The 22900-nt window shown below is 35.6% G+C and overlaps 1 protein-coding gene across 1 annotated transcript; it reads left to right on the top strand.

The window, feature by feature from the left end:
• Window positions 1-691: 691 nt before the first annotated feature.
• Window positions 692-22687, top strand: LOC125683806 (acid phosphatase type 7-like). The gene is made up of 9 exons (XM_048925278.2): window positions 692-847; window positions 3899-4116; window positions 4828-4932; window positions 5276-5431; window positions 5538-5613; window positions 9181-9298; window positions 9440-9643; window positions 20488-20678; window positions 20928-22687. The coding sequence occupies exons 1-9, from the start codon at window positions 799-801 to the stop codon at window positions 21389-21391; spliced, it is 1581 nt and encodes a 526-aa protein (XP_048781235.1). The 5' UTR covers window positions 692-798; the 3' UTR covers window positions 21392-22687.
• The last annotated feature ends 213 nt before the right edge of the window (window positions 22688-22900 follow it).

Below are 22900 nucleotides of genomic sequence, written 5' to 3'. Positions count from 1 at the left end.
TCGCGCCGGCATAGTTCTTATGAAGCGTTAATTTAACTAACGCGTTTCATGAAAAGTATGCCGTGCGGTCGCGTGGTGTGAAGCGTTGCAGTTCATACCCTCATGTATTTTCAAAAACGACGTTTATTTTTCATATTTACATTCTCTTTCATTTCTGTTAGAATTCCTAGTTGTTAAAATAGAAATGCAAGTAATATTTACCAAGATTGTTCACAATTACAGCGCATTCATGAGGAAATGACTATCATTACAATTTGTAAACGTATCAAATACAATAACTACAAGTATAACTAAAGCTAAATAAAAACTCAAACCTGACTTACCGATGCTGGTCTGGTTGGAATATATTTTATCCTACAACTTACAAGTTATCCCCCTTACCAATATCACATGCATTAGGTAATAACAAGATCGTACATTGTGATAAAAGTTCGTGAAAAAAAAAACTTTCAGAAAGTTAAAGATTTGAAATGTTACATATGTGCAGCTAATAGCCAGTTTTCCTTATGGTAGAGGCCATCTCTTTATTTTACAAAACGCTTCACGGTTGAGTTATATATTGAAAGGTGACCAGAAAACGTACATGTGTTATACATGTAATGATCCCATCAGCTGTGTAACGTTTTCTGTCGTAAACGGCTACAGAACGCGTAATCGATGTCAAGTCCCCGCGCTGTCTCATTCATATTTTCACTTCCTCTCATCCTCGCCGTCAATACAGAGCATGTAGGCCTGATCACCTGTGAAGCTCTGACAGTCTTCGTTATGTATCGCTGTGGGTTGTGGTGTTAAATCATTATGGGACCCCTGGGTACTGCAGTAATTTTAGGAGTATTTTCATTTCTAGGTAAGTTTAATTTAGTTTAATTTATCCCCGTGTATGCCAGAGTTTTGTCATTGTACAGCAATATAAATAGCATCGTTAACTCGTGGAAAAAGTTTAACTCCAAAGGAAGTTTTTCATAAGAAAAAAAAAGTGAATTAAAAACTCCACAAACGAACAATTTTTTTTAAAATCTGATATGAGATCTGTTTCTAATTACTTCATAAAAATTGGTACGACACTCTTGATAAAAAGATTAACTGCGATATGTAATTTGCAATGAAAAGTACAACATGCGTGTGAAATGAACTTCAACATGTCGTCAAAATCGTAATAATTTTTCATGGGAAATGATAGAAGAGAATTTAATCATTGGCAGTGTGGGTAATATGAAAAGGATAAGCATGGTCCTGTAGGTGTGAGACAATTACCAGTCGTTTCTTAAATATATATATTGCTCATCGAGACAACGACGGAGGAACATCATAATTATATACTTCCCACTTCCTCGCATTTCATCGTCACATGTATGTACTTTTATGTAAGAATAGCACACACACACACACACACACACACACATATATATATATATACACATGTATATATATATATATATATATATATATATATATATATATATATATATATATATGTATATATATATATACATATATATATGCAATCCGTAGATTTTCTGGAATCCTTGTTTATTAACGGTAGACGTAATCCTGGCAGGTGTCGAAGAAGATCAAATGTGTCGCACGTACAGGCGGACATTAATCCTTATTTGGCGCAAGAGATCTATAGCTTTAATTAGCACTCGATATCAATTATTGATGACAATTCACTGGGTTTTTTCTAATTCCACATAACCTAAATTGCATGAATTCCATAGAACTTAGTCTCTTTAGTGTTAGGAGACGGGGAGATAAAGAGGGACGTTTATGTTGATGGGAATAGCCGAGACAGGGGGAAGTCGAAAACCAGTATTCAGTAGGAAAAAAGAATCAAAGGTACTCTTTAAAATTTTGCTAGAGTAAAGTGATAAAGAGTTCACTTACTGTCACACGCGAATGAACAGATCAGTGGGACTTCCAAAACGATTGGGGATCATCCGTCAAAATGTCAATCAGAATAACTTGTTATTGAGCTTCATTCTAAATGTCGATCTTGAAATATCATAGAATGTTTCAGAAGTGAAGACTTATTTACAGCGGCTCGCATGTATTGTACTGCATAAGGGTCATTTAAAAAATGAAATGAGAGGGGGGGGGGGGGGGGGGCTACAGGCGTTTGTGGTTTTCCAAGTGTCAGAGACGATAGTGCATTCTCTACTTAGAGTTCCGTGCGAGTGAGGATGGTGTACAGTACCTGGTAGTATAGAGATGTTTTTCCGTTGTCATGTGGTTTACAAGGATCTGGAAACAATCAGGAAGTATCCTATATGCTGTTTACGTTGTCAGTCCGAACTACAGGAAGCTATTCATAAAAAGGGGAAAAAGCTATTTGTACACTGTACATGTATATTCGTGACGAGTTCCTTCAAAGTGTGCAAAGGGTGATAAAGTGTATTGTTTCAGAACGCAAAGGAATATCAAATTTGAATAATCCGAGATTCCTTTGACATTTACCCCCGCTTTTATAATGTGATATGTACAGATATCACACGCACCCCTCTCCCGCACGTGCCAGAATAACTCAGGGGTAAAAGTAAGAGGAATCTAACTTTACGCTTGAAGTAATTCTATTTTAAATTTTCGAGTAGTTCTTGATATATAAGTTTATTTTTGACGAACTTCCTTACATACAGTATAGAATATGAATTTTAAGAATTACTAATTGACTTTCATGAAACGAAACTTAAGGTGTACACTGTACAACCGCTCAATATTTTTTTTTACACTGACTGAGAAAGAAAAATGTATTTCCTCGATAAGAATTTTTTCGATTGTTCAAACCACCCATAACCACGGCAACCCTTTCTCGATAATGCATACTATTGTCCACACTATTTCTTCCACTCGTGATATTCTTACTCGAATCAGCTCATGACAGAGTGTTTGCCTGAGCCTCATGGCCAAGGAAGGTGTGGATCCAGGAGAAATATAGCGTATCTATCCACTATATACAGACATACAAATATAAATAATTCCATCCAGTGAATATTTTCATTTTGTGTGATATGACTGTACAAGTATGTCCCATTACATTTGGATTACTAACCTATTTGAATTGAACCCTGCTGGCACGCGGGTAATGCGCGAGCTTTCCTGATTACAATCAGCCGTAGCAGTGCCAGGGGTCATCATCAAATAAATACTGGACGTACTCAAGCACAGTCATACAAAATGAGGGGTCAGCAAATTACATCTCAAACTCCATTTTTACTGAAATATAATTCAGATTCTATGAACATGATTAAACTTAAAGTTTCAAGACGCAACGGAATTTGTTATCTTGAATGTATCTACTAATGACTGTATTTTAAAGTGGTTTTGTTTGGTGTTAATTTGAACACTTCTGATTACCTTTCTGGTTACCTTTCGAGATGGCCCTTTCATAACGTAGGAAACTGCAATCCGGTTTTTCCTTTACAGCTTGTATTCGCACAAAGGGAAGTTGATGTAACGAAAATTGTATTGATTTTTAGTTCTCCCCCTCAGGCAGGCACAAAAAACAACTTTTGATGTTTGGAAGCTAATTAAGATGTAAGAACTTGTCTTGTTATAAAGAGCATGCATTATCACACCGAAAAGGCTTAGACCATTTAGTTCCGGAAATTCATATCGCACTCAATTATCTTTACAAGCGCATTTAATAACGCGGTAAAAATTGGCAACTATAATAATATGTCTCTACCAATGCAATTTACACGTGTATGTATGATTGCATACCGAATAGTTGCAGATCTGGAATACTTTATGACATTTATATGAAATTCGTATATGCTATCAATTCGATGTTAAAACCTTTTAAAGGTCATTCTTAATCACACGCTAGCGTAGAAAGACGCTTGCATCATGTTGTTGACTTTGCTACTAAATTAAGAAATATTGTTCTTTGCATTCTCGGCAGGTATCGTTGCTGTGGATGTACCAGAACAGATTCACATCAGTTTTGGCGACCACACAGACATAATGGTGGTCATGTGGTCCTGCAAATCACAGACCACATGCCACGTGGTTTATGGGTCTTCAGTGGGTCGCATGAACGATAGTTCCACCAGTCAAGTATCAACATTGAATTTAGACAGTTGGAATGCTTTAAAAATCATTCACAGAGCTGAACTTCGGGTATGAAAATTGTATTAAAATTTAAAAATACATGTATACAATAAACTGTCATGTAAATAAAGTATATTGAGTGGTTAATCATAATCATGTGCAGTATGAAAAAGTGAAGGTTACGAACTGTGATCAATCTCATACCCCATACAATGGAATACAAAATTAATAGTAAGACAAACACAGAGCCCTGGACATGCCATGGGTGGGTACAGGTGCCTATAGGAGGAGTAAGCATCCTCTGCCGACCGGTCACACACGCTGTGAGCGCTATATCTTGATCAGGTCAACGGAGTAATCCGTAGTAAAAAAAAAAAACTGCGTAAAGAACAGTTGGTATGCAACACGTCAGACAGCATTTAACCTAATGGCAGGTTGTAATAATAAATATTAGTTCGTTATAACGATCACCGAGTTTGCGAAATGCTGACATTACGAGACTGTTAAAACCTTTGTAACATGAACTTATTACAGTAATCAGTAGTCTGCCTCGATTTAAAAACTGATTAAACGCAGAACACACTCTTGTGTATCGAATCAGTTGAGAGACATAAATACTATATGTGATAATGGAATATTGCTACTTACATGTAAATATGGAAAGTTGACGACAGAGAAGCTGAAATTATCACGTTTATTATAAAGTTGTGTTGTTGAAATTTTAATGATTTCTCTTTGACTAAGCATGATCAAAATTAACTTTCTGTAACATCCATGCAGGAACTGTTCCCCGGCAGACGATACTTCTACCAGGTCCATTGTACACAGAACAAGGAACATGCCAGTAGCACGGTGTTCTCTTTCAAGACACCAGAGGGCGCCACGGTAAATCTTTAACTTCGATTTTGATGCAGAAATATTACTGCAGAATAACTTTGTATTGGGGGAAGCATACTAGCTTTCCTTTTTATTTATCACCGATCAAAAATTCATATCTAACATCATTTGCTGATTGAATTGTAACAGAAATCATTTAACTTTGACACAAATTATGTTTAGGCTTTCGTCAGCCATTTTATTCAAACTACTAATGAACCCTATACACCGTAGTGAGGTTTTAATTTCTTTTCATTGAATCTATAACTTATAATCCTAGAACTTTTGTACAACCATAATGTGTTGTTTGTGCAATTTTATAAAGATATGTAGAAAGTATTCGTAATTTCAGGAGAGATCTGCCAATTTTATCTTATACGGCGATCTCGGTGCAGTTGGTGGTATCCCGACCTTCCCAGCTTTGCTCCAAGACGTTACTACGAATACATACGATGCAATATGGCACATAGGCGACTTTGGTTATGATCTACATTCCAACGGTGGAAAGGTACATGTACATGTATGAATACGATAGCCGATTCTTGAGAAGGAAAACGAACTTATTGTATCGTGTTGTTATTGATTTGCATTTTATATAATTCCATGGGCAAAAGGTAGGAGACGAATTTATGCGCAAAATAGAAGCAGTAGCCGCCATGATTCCTTACATGACATCTCCGGGAAATCACGGTAAGATCATCATCAAAGTTTTCATTAAATTTGAAATATATTCAGTATTTTATAGGAGATGTTCATCCGCAATGTGTAATGAACTTAAGCTCTATATAAAGTACATTTATATCTTAATTATAATCTTTTAGCATTGACCGGTCAACAGGGGATGTTTACTCCTCCTCGGCACATGATCCCACCTCTGGTGATTGCCCTATTCTCGATTTTGTATGTCTTATAAAATTAAGAGATTGATCACTGTTCGTAATGTTAACTTTTTCATCGAACAAAAATATCGATATAACCTTTACAAATTCTACCTATCAACTACATAATTCTGACTCTAGACGAAATTACAAATTACATGCAAATATATATATATATATATATATATATATATATATATATTCGCCAACCGCTGACAGAAAGCTCCATCTTCCCGAGTCACGGGTTCGTAATCGTGGTGGATCACAAACCCTTGATTTAAGCAGATGAGAAAATTTTTGAACAACAAGATCAAAAAGAAATGAAGTACGGGGACTGATGGACGCACTGTTCTGAAATCAGTGTATCATGAGCACTAAAATATGATTAATACGATATTAAAGAGACCACCAGATATCGGAAAGGCTTATAGAAAATAATGTCATAACTTCAGCGTCCCATACACCGGAAATAAAGGAGTGTAGGAAGTTGTATAATAGAAATGTGAAGTGATTTTCTAATTGTTTTTAGTGTTTCTCTTCACGTACAAACACTCTACTCGTTTGGAAATACACACTTGTAAGCTAGGAAATGGTTTCCTGTACCTATGACCATATTACAGTAAATTTCCGTGTACATGTGTACATTGCATACATAATGATAATCAATCAGAAACCACGTTCTTTTTAATTCTAAAACTATGACAAACCCTTTTACTATTCATTCGTAAAATAAGATATCTCTTTAAATAAGAGAGATATCTTTATTGGTTAAAGAGATATCTCTGTAAGTTAGAGATATATCTTTTTACGCTAAGGAGATATCTCTTTAACCAAAAGAGATATCTCTTTAAACAAATGAGATATCTCTTAACGCTTGGGAGATATTTCTTTTTCTTTGAGAGATATCTCTCAAAGCTAGAGAGATATCTCTCAAAGCTAGAGAGATATCTCTCAGAGAGAAAGATATATCTCTCTAGCGTAAAGAGATATCTCTCTATCGATGTAAAAAGAAATATATCTTTAAGTTACAGAGATATCTCTTTAAACTTTCTTAAAGATATATACCTTTAATCTAAAGAGATATCTCTTTAGATTTTCCCCCGGTGATCATAACGACTTCTCCCTGTTGCATTGTCATAGAAATGATGTAACCCTATTTTTTAACCAAGCAAAATATTTCTAGTGTACAAATGGTGGGAAAGGTTGAAGAGGTGGTTGGGGTAACATTGTCAAGTTGCCGAGAGGCGAAATCTAGTCTAGCTCGTATATTTCATCAATTTATTGTCTTTGTTTTTTTTGTTACCTATACTTGTATACATTTCACATGCGGTTAAAGCAAAATCTTCGCACGGGATTGCAGCCATCAGAGTGTTGCTAAAACGCGGAACGGAAAACAAAACGGAACGAAATTTAAGAATTAGAATGATTAATGTAGATAAGATAACGGTAAAAATGGGGGGGGGTTGTCATTTTCATTAAAATCAACAATTTGGGAATTGTTTACAAGCGATAAAACAACTTTATCTTAAAATTTTGCGTAATAAATTGATTAAGCGAATTTAGTTAAACGCTAGTATAAGAATTTACAAGGCATTTTAAAAGAATTTCGAAATTTCGGCAATGACAGAGGTGTTAGCGAGCTGTGACACCAATGGGTAGAGAATGAAAAGAACACACGGGGTTTATTTCCTTCACCGGACTCGTTCGCTTTAAAATTTGATGTGATACATAAATGTATATTGTACCAGGTGTAGAACTAAATTCAAATTCAGTTATCTTAAACATATGTAGTTCGATTAAAAGCACGTTCAATTTAAAAAGGTTATGTTTGGGGGAAATTGTTCAAAAAATAATTTTATCTTTTACAATGATGTTTTCGAGGGGAGGGGGTGTGCCTTTTATCTTTTATTCATTGGATGGGCTCATAAAATCTTTCTTACCATACCAGTAATATAATTTGAAAGGGGTTGAATTATAATTCAAGTCTTTTTCAGTATGTTATCTTATTTATTTTTTCTTCATTTGTGAAACAACATACTGTCAAAATCGGGGGGGGGGGGGGGGGTGACAAAGCCGGGGGAAAAGATGGTGCCAGCAGGCGCTTACTTGATATTTTCATTAAAATGTACTATGCAAATTATTAAGCAAGCGCCTGTTAGTACATTCATCCACAAAATACACCGTGTAAAAATACATAATAATGCATTAGTATGAGGTATCAATATGAAATGATGGATTCTGAGAATGACTTCCTGTTCTCTTTGTAATTTCTGCACTTCTTGTTCAAAATCAGCCTTTTGATTTTGCAAAATGTTGACCTCCTCATAACATCATTGCATAAAATATTTTCCGTTTTCCGTTCCGTCCCATGTTTTAGCAACACCCCAGCCATCATGGTAAGATTTGCTTTGGCGGGCTTCCGTTTTAGGGAGAACTACTTAAGTATTCAAACTAATAGAAATATTGGAAAGAGATATCTCTTTCTCTTTGAGAGATATCTTTTTTTGAACGATTAAAGAGATATCTCTTATACTTTGAGAGATATCTCTCTAGCAATTCTTAGAGAGATATCTCTTTAAGTGAAGGAGCTATCTCTCAAAGTATAAGAGATATCTATCAGAGTAAAAGAGATGTCTCTTTAAGTGAAAGAGATATCTCTCTAAGTGAAAGAGATATCTCTTAAAGTATAAGATAATATCTCTCGAAGTGAAAGAGATATCTCTTAAAGTGAAAGGGATATCTCTTTAAGTGAAAGAGATATTTCTTTAAGTGTAAGAGATATCTCTTTCACTTAAAGAAATATCTCTCTAAGTGAAAGAGATATCTCTCTAAGTGAAAGAGATATCTATTATTAGAGAGATATCTCTTAAGATTAAGAGGTATCTCTCATTTTAAAGAGATATCTCTTTAAAATAAGAGATATCTCTTTAATTTAAAGAGGTATCTTATTTTTCGAATAAATAGTAAAAGGGCTTGCCATATAAGACTTGAGCATATTTAAGTGATAGTTACATTTTAGGTTTATTGAGTGTAGCTAATATGATGGTTTTTACAGTGACATAAAGTCCCAAAGTTACTTTTAAAGGTTAATGATCAAATTATTCCTGGACAAACTTTCGAATATGGATCCCATTCTCAATGTTAGATGCTAAAATTCTGGGGGGAGACACGCTTCTTTACATGTTTCAAAGAGTATAAATTTTCTGATAAAAAGGATGTAGCATCGAAAAGTTAATTCGTTTTCTTTCAACACTAAACCTGAAAGATGACAAGAAATCAGCTTTGTATTCACATGAAACGGCTCGTCAATCATAAAAGATTTAACCCAGCTTGTGTAAACTGATGGTATACGAGTCTTTGGAATTTCTTTGTGATATAGAATTGGAGAAAGATATGCACCACTACCGAGTGAGATTTTCAATGCCTAATGCTGACTGGCCAATGCGTTATGATAGACTCTGGTACAGCATAGATATCGGTCCCGTCCATTTTATCAGGTATAACCCACTGTTTTCATAAAATACCATCTTTATGATTTTATTGATTTATTGCTTTAATACCCCCGTTTCAAAAATACTTCAAATACCGTATTTCATATTGATAGCAATAATCGTGTATTTCTGTGATTCTCTTATTAGCTATTCAACAGAGGTGTTTTTCGTTGATAATCAAGATTACGTATGCAAACAATATGATTGGTTGCTAGAAGACTTAAAACAGGCCAACCGAAACCGTTTTAGAAGACCTTGGGTCATCGCCATGGGTCACCGACCGATGTACTGCTCCAACAAAAACGTAGACGACTGTACCGGGCGGATCCTAGGATACTGGGTTAAATATGGGTGAGTAATATTTCGCTCCGCTCCCTCTTGGGGACCAGAAACTGTCGATTTGCGAAGAAATTAATGTTATTGTCATGTCTTCCTTGCACGTTACGGATCCTCACAACAGGAAGTGCATGTAAGAAAAAAGAGGTTCCCTAAATAGTTCCTTGCGGTACTTATGTATTACATGTATATCAAAAGAAATGAAATCTCGCATTATAATTCTATGAAGAAAATATTACCATTTATAACCTAATTATTTTTAATCACCATTATCATTCTCTCATACCAGAGTAGTGGGCCTTCGGCGAATTGTAAACGGCGGGTACAATGTATGCAAGAATGGGTTACAGACTATAATTACATTTAAAGCGGTTTAATTCTCAGAAAACTAAAATGGTGAAAAATACAACCTTTATGTCATAACTTCTTAACCAAGTAAGAACTGAGTCGCTTTATCAAAATGAGATGACTTCAGCTACTTGTGTAACACTTTTCCATTATCACCTGCATGTGGTGTTTATGTCTCACAACTGATTCGATATGCGAGAGCATGTTCTGCGTATGATGATTTGTTTTAAATCGAGACAGGCTTCTCACAAATAAGTTGATATTACAGAGGTCAGTTAAAGTCAGCAGTTCGCAAATTCTATGGCTGATTGATAGATTAATTGTTTAACGCCCCTCTCGCAATTTTTCACTCATTTCGAGACGTCACCATTGCCGGTGAAGGGCTGCAAAATTTAGGCCTATACTCGACGTTTAGTGTTAGAGCAGGGAGGGGTCTTTATCGTACCACACCTTCTGTGACACGGAGCCTCGATTTTTTCGATCTTATGCGAAAGACCACCCTATTTCTAAAGTCGCCTCTTACGACAAGTAAGGGGTACTGAGGACCTATTCTAACCTGGATCCCCATGGGACAATTCTATGGTTGTTATAATGATCTAAACAAATACAACCTGCCAATGGGTCGAATGCTGCCAGACATATTTCATACCAATTGCTGTTTACATATTGATTTTGACTACCGTAGTACGGATTACTCCGTTTATCTGATCAATTCTGGTGTGACCGGTTAACAGTGAATGCTTACTCCTCCTAGGCTCTGATATGTCCAGAGCTTTGTGTTTGCCCTTCTCAGAAGTTTGTATTCTTTATAAAATTTATGAGATCGATCACCGTTATCTTTACTTGTTCATAGGATAGAGCTTTATCATTATAATTCTGTGAAAATAATTATATTTGAGCTCCCCTATAATATAAGCTCATTTGAACCTTTCTGATCACTTGTTGTCCGACGTCCGTCTAGCTGTCTGTGAGTTTGTCTGTAAACTTTGCACTTATCAGACAATTTCAACCAAACTTGTCAGAAAGCATCCTTTGATAAAGGGATTCAAAAGCGTTCAGATGAGGGATCACACCCTTTCCATGGGGGATGAAGAAATAGTGAAAATATAGTGTCCATGGGGGTGGGGGGTGGGTGGATGAAGAAATAGTGAAAATAAAGTGGGGGTCATTTAAAAATCTACTCAAGAACCACTGGACCAGAAATGAAACTTTAAGCTTCCTTAATGGATGGAGATTCAAGTTTGTTCAAATCATGGTCCCCGGGGATAGGATAGAGCCACAATAGGGGATTAAACTTTTACATGGAGACATGTAGGAAAATCTTTTAAAATCTTCTCGAGAACAGCATGGCCTTGATTAGTCACATTGATATACGCAATTATCCCCAGATAGAGCAGATTGAAGTTTGTTCAATTTGTGACCCCTGGGGGTAGGATGGGCCCTAATAGGGCATAATTTTTTTTTAATGGGAATGTATAGTAGGAAATCTTTAAAAAGTTTTATTCTTATGGACAGGTAGGCATCGAATAGTCATGTGTTTAGACAAGCATCGGTAAGTAGTGCAAAGCCATATTTGTTGAATGTTGTTCAAGGACACAGGGGTAGAGCGGGGCCACATTAAAGTTTTACATAGGTGTTACAGCAAAAATCTTCAAAAGATCTTCTTAGGAACAGCAGGGGCATGATTAGTGAGATTGATATGCAAGAACCCTAAGATAATACAGATTCAAATGTTCAAATCATGGTAAGGGGGCGGTTCACAAAAGGGAACAAAGTTTTTTATGAGAATTTATAGGGGGAAATCTTTAAAGGCCAGCAAGGCCATGAATAGTCATATGCAGATTTCAGTTTATTCAAACCATGACCCCGGGGTAGGGTGGGACCACTGTAGGGGATCAAATTTATACCTGGTAATATTTTAGGGAATTCTATTAACTCTGCAAGACGAGCAGAGCCACGGTTTGTAATCGTTATTATGCAAACTTCAGGTACTGCCGATTCAATTTTCTTCCAATTATGACCCGGGATAATATGCAGCCTCAATAGAGGATTAAAGGTTTACATGGAGTTTATATTCATAATCTTTGAATTTGTTTCTTTACGAAGGACCACAGGTTAGATACATTGATATTCAAGTATTCCAATGTAGTACAAATTCTTATCTGACAAGGGTTGCCTTAAATGGGTTTTACAATACAATGTATGGGGAATTTGAAAAAAGAAAACTATTTTCAAGAGTAGCAGGGTCACATTAAATCATCAATATGCAAACATTCTGAATGAATGGACCCTGGGTTAGGGTGGGGCTAAATTCCGGGATACAATCTTGCATGATATATGAATATAGAGGAACAATCTTTCAAAAAAGTGGTCCTCTCCAGAACAGCGAGATCATGTTGGTCACGTTTTAAAGGCATCTCCATGTTATATAGGTTCACGTTCAATTAAGGCAGGACTCCATGTTATGTAGGTTCACGTTCAATTAAGACAGGACTCCACGTCCGTGCGGCTAGGTTGTGGTCATAATATGGAATCATAGTTTTTCATGGGGTTAAAGAGGGCACATATATTAAAATTCTTCTGAAGAACAGCAGAGACAAGGTGACTCAGGTGAGTGCTGTGGTCCATGGGTCTCTTGTTTTTCATATTCCTTTATGTTTTATCAAAAACGTACATGTACCCATCAGAATAAAATCTTACAGTATATAGTTTGAACATATGTTTTAAAAAAAAAAAATCGATAGTCAACATTTACATTGCAATACTTAAAAAACCGGTTCACTGGTGAATTCCGTCTGTTTTGTTTTTGATTCATGCTTATATAGTTTGGAATCTGTTAAGAAATGGACTGAAACATATAGAGAGAAAGCTGTTACGTTAAACATCAGGAAAGAGCATGTCATGCGAAACATATTTCTTAACAGAAGCAACAATTAAAGTTATTAATTAAAAGTAAATTAGGATATGTACATGTAAAATTTAAAGTATGCCCTTCATTGATGATTTGAAGGAAAGATTTAAAGTTGTGTCTGTGTCTGAAAGGAGTTACAATATACTGTTACGAGGGAATTTTCATCAGTCAGAAGATATTGCATTAGAGTTCAGTCGATTATGACATTTTTTTCACGACGTAAAGACTTCAATCATAACATATGATGCTGACACAGATGTATGTAATATACAATAAAATTTGTTCAAATTACACATGCAGATGTTTTGGACCAAGGCCGTTTAACATAGGCGGAAATTCCTTAAGTAGCGCCACAAATGCAAGTTTGCCTGACGACTAGACATACATAGCCATATTTAGTTTGGTTAATTATGAACATTGAGTCGTGGCCTCTGACCATGTGCCATTGGAAATATCATTGTACAATTATGATTACGAGTATCGTACATTCAAGATAATGGACAAGAGCATATAACATAATTTTTTTGGCTTCTTTCAGAGAAGTCCTAGGGCAGAAAATATAATTTGATTGTACGCCCAATGCTTTACACTGTTAATTGAGGTTTTGCATTATGCTTTATTATCGCAAATCCAGTTATCATCCATGAATATGGTTTCAGTGCTTGAACGAATCTTTCCATTAGTGCTCAACCTTGAATATTGTTGGTGGATATAGGAATGCACCCAACGAACCAGTAATCCAAGTTCCCGTATTATACTCATTATCGGATATATTAAGTCTGATGAAAATTAAAAGATCCCGGTAGGTTTCATTGATACCTGTTATACGAGAAAGAAGCTATTAAGCTCCCTTGTGCGTACAATTACTAGAAGGTGGGTAAATGACCCTGGGTAGAAAGCCGCTGCGGCCATCACGGCTACTACAACGTACATGTATAGGGCTTCATTAAACGATGCATTAATTACTTCTATTCCGCGCTATACTGACTGCTGTAAAGGTAATTGTGTCAATTATAGAAATTACTTCCATATGCACTACACGCGATACAGTAATTTTGATATCTTTTTTTCTTTTCTTTTCTTTTTGTAATTCCGTTCCAGTACAACAACTATTAAATTCAGGCGACTAAATATAATTATGATTTCGATTTTTGTTTACACATCGGTAAATGACTTACAGGAATATTACACGTACTCGTGCATTGGTACAGGGCTCCATTCATTGCGATTTATTCTATTAGTATGAACGATTGTTTATTTCTAGAACTTTAATTCTTTATTTGTATACATGGCATAATACGGTGAAGCACGTGCTGTTGATATGTAGTATTCAAGTGAAATTGAATTAGATGCACTGAATGACCGAGATACCCGTCAGCCAGTTGCATGTCCGACACAAGTAAAGCTTATATCACTCAGTAACATCTAATCATTTACTTTATTGTTGGAGAAAAACTCGCCGCCGGAAAGACTCTGAATTCCACATTACAGACACTTCATGGATTTGATTAGATTCACTTGTCAAAATTAATCCATTTATATTACGTACATATGTTCATTGATTGTGGTTTTTTTTTTTTAAATAGCTGCTTATCAGCAATGAAGTTGTTTAATATCATCTGAACGTTTTTCTGCCCCCTTTCTATATTGACATTTGAAATGATAGCGACTTTAAAATATTCGTATCATATTGTATTTAGCTATATCTACAATGGCTAGAATTGATTTGAATCTGAACCAATCGAATGTCCAAATAAAGATTTCTACACTATAGCTCTATGGGAATTAATTGTAACTAAAGGTTTTCATCATCTTCAATTTTTGATAGTTTGATACATCATTAAACTTATATCAAATCAAAAGTTTAGAAAAATATTTTGAAGGGAAAGCTATTATTTTGAGGCTAAAGCAGCACTCATTGATAACAAAAAATCTTCGAAAATGGGCAAATCTAGTTGAAATTTATGTTTCAATTTGTACTTTTCAATTTATATCATATTTGGACGAGACATTTACATTGGTATTGAATTTATTTACTTGAAATTTAACAGAATTTACCACACGTTGATGGCAATTTTCTTTTCATTTTCACATAATCGTACCGCTAGACCGTCATTTTTATGCCCCTGAGGTCGAAGATCAGGGGGGAGGGGGGGGGGGGAGGATTGTTTTGTTTTTGTCGTCTGTCATTCTTTCTGAAACCTTAACCTTGATAATTACTTTTGAACAGTAAGAGATAGAGCTTTGATATTTCACAGGAATATTCCTTGTGACAAGGCCTTTTTCGTGGGTACCAACATTTTTGACCCTGTGACCTTGACCTTGGAGTTTGACTGACTTTTTAAAAATGTTAACCTTGCTAATGACTTTTAAACAGTAAGTGCCAGACCTTTGATATTTTACATGAGCATTCCTTGTGACAAGACATTTTTTTATCCTGTGATCTTGACCTTGGAGTTTCAAGTACGAAGGTCTTTTCAAAAGTCATTAAAGAGGTTCGCTCCTGAATTCTGGATCGTTGTCATTTTTTTCCCGGGAGTATATTTTTGATTTCTAAATTGGAAAGGAATCGTGAAATTATAGAGAAAACCTGGGGTCATAGTGCTTGTTGAGATATAGTAAGTAAATATTTTATCATAGTGACATGTGTAATTACAACTTTTGTATTTCAGTAAGATACTTGTACATGTTAATATTACACCCGGCCCAACGGACCTATATGTCACTTTAAGATCGATTGATCCTCATGTGATATCATAGTTTTTTGCAAAAATCTTTTTAAAATAAAACTTTGCGCATGATAGAAATATATCTTTTAGAAAAATTTCATTGACTGGATAAAAAATGGATTTTAGCATTATAATTCGTAGTCACCATTTCCTACACCAGTCGTTGACGTTGTTTAACATGTGTTGCATATCATTTTCAAAGGGAAATCAGGTCTTCCAACAGTCTGTTGGAATTCCCAGGGGCATGAATTGCGCTCCTTTGTTAGCTGACCTGTTTCTATATTCACATGAAGCAGAATTTATTAAAAAACTCTTACGTGAGAAGAAAAAATCTCTTACTGTGGCCTCGATTCGACATTTAGATATATCGACGACGTTTTGTCTGTTAATAATACATGTAATAACTTTCATCCATATGTCGATTCGATATATCCCTGTGAGCTCGATATAAAAGACACCACAGAGTCGTCCACTTCTGCTTCATACTTAGATATCTTATTGAAAGTAGACATTAATGGCAAACTGACAACTCAACTGTATGACAAACGAGATGATTTCAGCGTCTCCATCGTCAACTTCCCATATTTATGTAGCAATATTCCATTATCATCTGCATATGGTGTTTATATCTCTTAATTGATTCGATACACAAGAGTTTGTTCTGCGTATGGTCAGTTTTTAAATCGAGGCAAGCCACTGGCAAACAAGTTGATGGTACATGGGTTTAAACAGTCTCGATTGAAGTCAGCATTTCGTAAATTCTATGGTCGTTATAACGATCTAGTTCGTCAATAAACCTATCGTTGGGTCAAATGCTGTCTGACGTGTTTCATACCGATTGTTAGGCCGTTCTTGGCACACTGATTTTGACTTCGGATAACTCCGTTTACCTGATCAGGATATATGGCTCACGGCGGGTGTGACCGGTCGACAGGGGTGCTTACTCCTTCTAGGCACCTGATCCCACATTTGGTGTGTCCAGGGGTCCGTGTTTTTCCAACTATCTATTTTGTATTGCATATAGGAGTTATGAGATTGATCACTGTTCGTTATCTTCACCTTTCATCAAGGCGATGTCGTCAGCATATAGAAGTAGACTTGGGTTATAATTGTTGATCTGAACTCCTTTGCTTAAAGATTTCAGTTTTACTGTTAGATCGTTTATAAAAAAGGCAAACAATGTAGGAGATAAACCATCATCTTGCCTAACTCCAATGTTACATCGAAACCAATTTGTGTATAAGTCATTCAACCGAGCACACGATTCTGTAACTATGTAGTGACTTAATATTGTTGTAAAAGTTGCCATCAATTCCATTGTGCAGTAGACAGTAATGGAGTAATTCTCTATCAATGGTATCAAACGCTTTCTGTAGGTCAATGAACGTGACAAAGGTCGAGTTGTAATTCTGGATAACGCTATTTAAGGTAAATATATGATCCAAGCATCTATTCTGCTCAAAACCGTTTTGCTCATCTACTAAAAGTTCTTTTTTTTTTTCTAAATATGTCATGAGTCTATTGTTTAAAATCGAGTTATAAATCTTTGGTGCTACACATTGCAAACTAATACCTCTGTAGTTCAATGGGATTCTAGGGTCAGAGTTTGTACCTTTCAGAATTGGACACATGTTTGCTTTACGTCATATAGAAGGTGTGATACTAGTGTCAAAAAGTAGCAGGAACATTTTGTGTAGTAACTTAATCACATTGGTGCCAACACAGCATAAGCAACACTATATGAAATAAATAAATACTCAGGTCTCGTAACAATATAAATATAAAACAAGTTTTAAGATATTATCTTAGGAATATAATCCCGTGGGTATCCGGGTTAAAATATGTCCTCAGTACTCCTTGCTTGTCGTAGAAGGCGATTAAATGGGGCGGTCCTTCGAATGAGACCGCAAAAACCGAGGTCCCGTGTCACAGCAGGTGTGGCACGATAAAGATCCCTCCCCGCTCAAAGGCCATTAGCGACGAGCATAAGCCTAAATTTTGCAGCCCTTCACCGGCAGTGGTGACGTCTCCATATGAATGAAATATCCTCGAGAGGGACGTTAAACAATATTCAATCAATCAATCAATCTTAGGAATATAAAACATGTTTTATATCAAGCTATATAAGTTATACACTTTTGATATAATATACTGACAAAAGTTTGGTCTGGCTTTTAACATCGAACCAAATAGGCATACATACATTTGAAACAGAATCAATGTAAACTAAGGTGAAGTTTATGACCCTAGTAAGAGGAATTAACAGATTTACTGTATTTCATGATATATGAAATGACAAAACGACATAGAATTTATGTTTGAATCGAATCAAAAGGTCATCTTATTAATATGAATAATAAGATAACAGTATGGTTGGAGTGCTGCGGTCACGCAGTGTCTGTTAGTTAAAATAATAAAACAAACATAAGATGCTCAACTTGTTGACTTAATAAAAATCATGAATCATCATTGTTTATAAATATCACACTCCCTGTTGTAACGTGAACAATGTCAACACACACATACACTGTATCGTGTGTAAATATTTGTGCGTTACAGAAGTTTTGCCACGAGAGGGGGCATACAAATCCTGTGTTAGACTGTTATTTTCATCCTCTGATACGCTAACACCTCTCTCAATGCTGAAATTACAAGCTTAAGATTCTTGTAAAATGCCTAGTAAACTTTTATACAAACATTTAACTTGCTTAATGAATTTATGATGCAGAATATGATGAAGATAAAATTGTTTTACCGCATGTAAACAAATTCTTATTTTGATTTTAATAAAATATAGTATATTTGCCCGATTTTTTTATTGTTATCTTAGCTTACAAACTACGGAAAGGAACGGGTTTTATTCGCACTAAATACATTTCAATTTATATTGATTTTATATTTAACTGATATGGATAATGTTACAGATGACTTGTATTCCTATCTTGAAGTACTTAACAGTACATAAATTGTCAATTAATAAAGTCATTCATACGAACCATAAATTAAAACCAGACAAAAAACCCCAAAGAAAGGTAACAGATGTTAGAAAAGTGTTCAGTTTTTATACAGGTTTCAAGTATAAGTACACAGTTTTATGCAATGTTCTGGCGACATTTTCATTCATTAACTAAAACTAAGAATAATGCACTTTGTAACATCACGATGGGATCTGGAGAACTGCTTGTTAAGCATGCTGTATACAATGTATTTTACATTAGGAGACTCCCGGATCTGGAGAACTGCTTGTTAAGCATGCTGTATACAATGTATTTTACATTAGGAGACTCCCGGATCTGGAGAACTGCTTGTTAAGCATGCTGTATACAATGTATTTTACATTAGGAGACTCCCGGATCTAGAGAACTGCTTGTTACGGATGCTGTATACAATGTATTTTACATTAGGAGACTCCCGGATCTGGAGAACTGCTTGTTAAGCATGCTGTATACAATGTATTTTACATTAGGAGACTCCCGGATCTGGAGAACTGCTTGTTAAGCATGCTGTATACAATGTATTTTACATTAGGAGACTTCCGGTTATGAATCGAACGCTCCGTCACTGAGCTACCGCGATTCGAGTAACACTTGTTGATTTATTGCAACATCGAACCAGACCAATTCTAGGGTCGTTATAACGACCTAATTTTGCAATACCACCTGTCATTGTGTCAAATGCTGTCTGACGTGTGTCATACCAATTGTTAGGCTTTTCTATACACACTGGTCTTAACTATGAATTACTCCGTTTACCTGAAAAAGATATTGGTTCTCACGGCGGGTGTGGTGGGTCGACAGGGGGTGCTTACTCATCATAGGCACCCGATCCAATTTCCGGTATGTCTAGTGGTCCATGTTTGCCCTGCTCTGAAATTTACATTCTTCATATGAGAAAAGAGATTGATTACTGTTTGTTATCTTCACCTTTTCATATAAAGAAGACTAAATAGGTATTCTTAAAGGGGCATGGACACGATTTGAGCTGAAAATTTTCAATTTTTTTAAAAATGTTTTAATTCTATTGTTTACAATGCTTAACTAAAGTATTTCTAATGGTCAACCACAATTTGAATATCAATTGTTGAGTTATAAGTGAGATACAGCACTCGCAATTCTTTGTTATATAAAAAAGGCTCGTGCCATGTTTTTGTTTACATTAGACTGTTTAATAGAAAATAGCGTGTTTAAAACAAAATTAGATGTGCTAAACACTAGAAACTATTTAATTGTGTTAAGAATCCACTTAAGAATTGAAAAAAAAAAAATGCTTCAAACGAAACTTTTACTAGTGTATATAACCTATGTAAACAAAGACATGACGCGAGCCTTGTTTACATAGTTCAAAGACTTGTGACCTCTGTATCTCCCATGTACCTTGAATATTGACATTCAATTTTTTGCTGATCATTAGTAATACCTTAGCTAAGCATTCTAAACATTAAAAATAAAAACAAAAATTGAAAATTTTCCAGCTCAAATCGTGCCCATGTCCCTTTAATATCATTTGGTAAGTTGTACATGTTTTAGTAGCCGGTGTCAATGTTTTCAGTTATTTAGTCAAACTAGCGTGTCTAATAACTCTCGACTGTCTTGCGTCTATCTGTACACAAAGGTGGCCGACCAGGTATCGCTTCGTAGTCACTAGTAGCCATTTTCTATGTTTTAAATCATTTAATCATAAATCAAAAACAATTATTGACATGTTCTCGGTTGCTACGATAACTGCTTTCCGAGCTCAATGAATGTTTTCTAAAAATTCTCGGATACCTAAAGCATCGTATTAACGTAGAATATCAATAATTGTATTGTATCGATCAAATTGCAACTGCAATCAAATAGCATTTGATTCTTTATCTGTCTTATTATCCCCAGTCTAGAAGATTTATTCTACGCCCAGGGAGTGGATCTTGTGTTACAAGCCCATGAACACTCGTATGAGCGTCTCTGGCCGGTGTACGACTATCAGGTCATTGCCAAGAATTACATGGATCCACGGGCACCTGTCCACGTGATCTCAGGTGCCGCTGGGTGTGGAGAGAACGTGGACTATATGGGAGAACCAAGTAAGAGTTCTGCAGTCAGGGAAATGACAGCCACGCCGGGGAAAATCTCCGTCTACTTTAGGGGATTATAAATGTATTTTGAATTATACTCTCAGCGTTTAGGTAGCATATTTCAAAATTAAAACTTTAATTTAGTCTTTGTCAAAATGTACAGATTTATCGAATAGTGCACACAGAAGTTTTACATGATCGTGTGGGATCCATGTCACGTGATCAAAACATTCATGCAGTTGTATGCTTTACTTTCAGAACCTTGGTCCGCCTTCAGAGCCGATACAGCAAGTCCCCACTCTTATGGACGATTGATGGTCATTAATGAGACCCATCTCTTATTTGAGCAAGTGTCTGTAGACTTCAACACAACCATTGACAAATTTTGGCTGATTCAGCACAACCACGGAGCTAGGATTGAGAACTGGGAGTGTGATGAGGGGTTCAGTAATCACCTGAGCTGTAGGTGTCCTCTCCCTTTCCACTACGTCACTGTTGCTATATTTGCGGGGATTTTCTTCTTCATCATCACTGCCATGAGTGTCTATTTTTGTACCAAATGTTGCTGTTGTTGCCAGACCAATAATCGGTTTGCTTGTCGTAAATGTTGTTATACCTCTAGTGGTCTTAGACTGTGTCGCTATGGAAGATCTCGGTTAAAGGAGCGCTCCGGTAGGTTAAGACTGTTAGCGGAAGACGACGACGAGGATGTAATCCTTTGATATTTCGTTCATTCTTGATAACACCACGAGCACTTAAATACATCGGAATCCTTTGTGGTAAACGAGAGAAATTTGTGATATCAATCATGTGTGTGAGTTTAGATAAGCGTTACTTTATAAAAGATTGAATTTGATAGGATGCTGAAAGCTCTCTTCGCATTTTCTGAAATTGATGACTTTCTAATCCTGTCATGTGCTTGAAATGATCATCGTATTTGTTTAGGACAAAATACAAGTTCTTACTTTTACTGTTGTTGAACTACTGCTATAATAAAATATTAATTAATAGCATAATATCACAGAACAGTGTATGAAACTCAGATAATTAACCGTACTCAGTTATTTTTACCTACATGTACAATACACTTCGCAATTTCTCAGAAATTACAAAATACGATACCGCACAATTCATTATACTAGGAAGTATGGTGAAAGATTCCATTTACATTGTAGCTTAACGTCTTACAATGTATATATACACGAATAGTTCGATTTCCCCTGCAAGATTTTATTTTTCATATCAAATGCCAAAGTATGCCTTGTAATGTGTATGAAATATCCACTGGTGCACATGTACATGTATACTTCATGTAAAGAACGAAGCCTGATATCATTTCACATTCATTTAGCAAAAAAAAAAAATCTGTCGAAAGAAATGTCAAATATTAACAATGGCTATAGATGCCTTTGATGGAATTTAAATGTGTATTAATGACTGAGTCTCATGGTGAATTTGTGATTGGATATCTCCTCATTTTCAACGGTTTTTATCCGTCAGACAAAACGTTCCAAAAAATGTGCGGAGTCGCGTTTCATAAAACCATTTTGAAGTTAGTCCAGTGTTATTGTTAGGGACAAACCACACTGATGTACATGTATGGTGATTCTATAAAAATGACCATGTAGATTTAAGGCAGTGTTATACTGATTAGACTGCAAGATAGAATTGTTGCCATTGTTAAAAGATCGTTTGTGAATGGGAACCTTAATAGCTTGTGTAGTTTATTTCCCACTCTTGTACTACCATATAGTAATTCGGTATTGATTTTGACCGCGCAGACCTCATCAGATATTATTTGGTATTGTTAAATTCCTATGAACATATTTTGATTGTAGTTGTATACATTGTGAAGGCTCTATGAAATATTTATTTTGTTACTTTTATAATAAAAACACTGCCAAACTATGTTGGAGATTAGTTCTCTTTTCACGAATTGATATCCCTGCATGTACTTCTTGTTTAAAATGTCTTTTATGATGTTTCGCCATCAGTCTGAGTAAATTCTAGTTACCGGTGTTGAATTTGTGTTTTATTTAGTGTATTTCCTTTGTTGAATGAAAAGTTGGACTGAAAAACCCACCGTATGACTGAAAGATTCCACGTTCTTGCTAGATTTAGAGTAATTATAAATCTTGGCCGTGAAAGTAAGTGTTATAATGAACAAAATGGCAGTACACAAGCATTTGTAAAACAAATTCAAATCGTTTAATATATATCTCCATACTTCA

The sequence above is a fragment of the Ostrea edulis genome, chromosome 1 (assembly GCF_947568905.1).
Source record: "Ostrea edulis chromosome 1, xbOstEdul1.1, whole genome shotgun sequence".
Lineage (NCBI taxonomy): Eukaryota > Metazoa > Mollusca > Bivalvia > Ostreida > Ostreidae > Ostrea > Ostrea edulis.
Note: the sequence above shows the minus strand (reverse complement) of the source record. Positions and strands in the feature narration are given on the sequence as shown.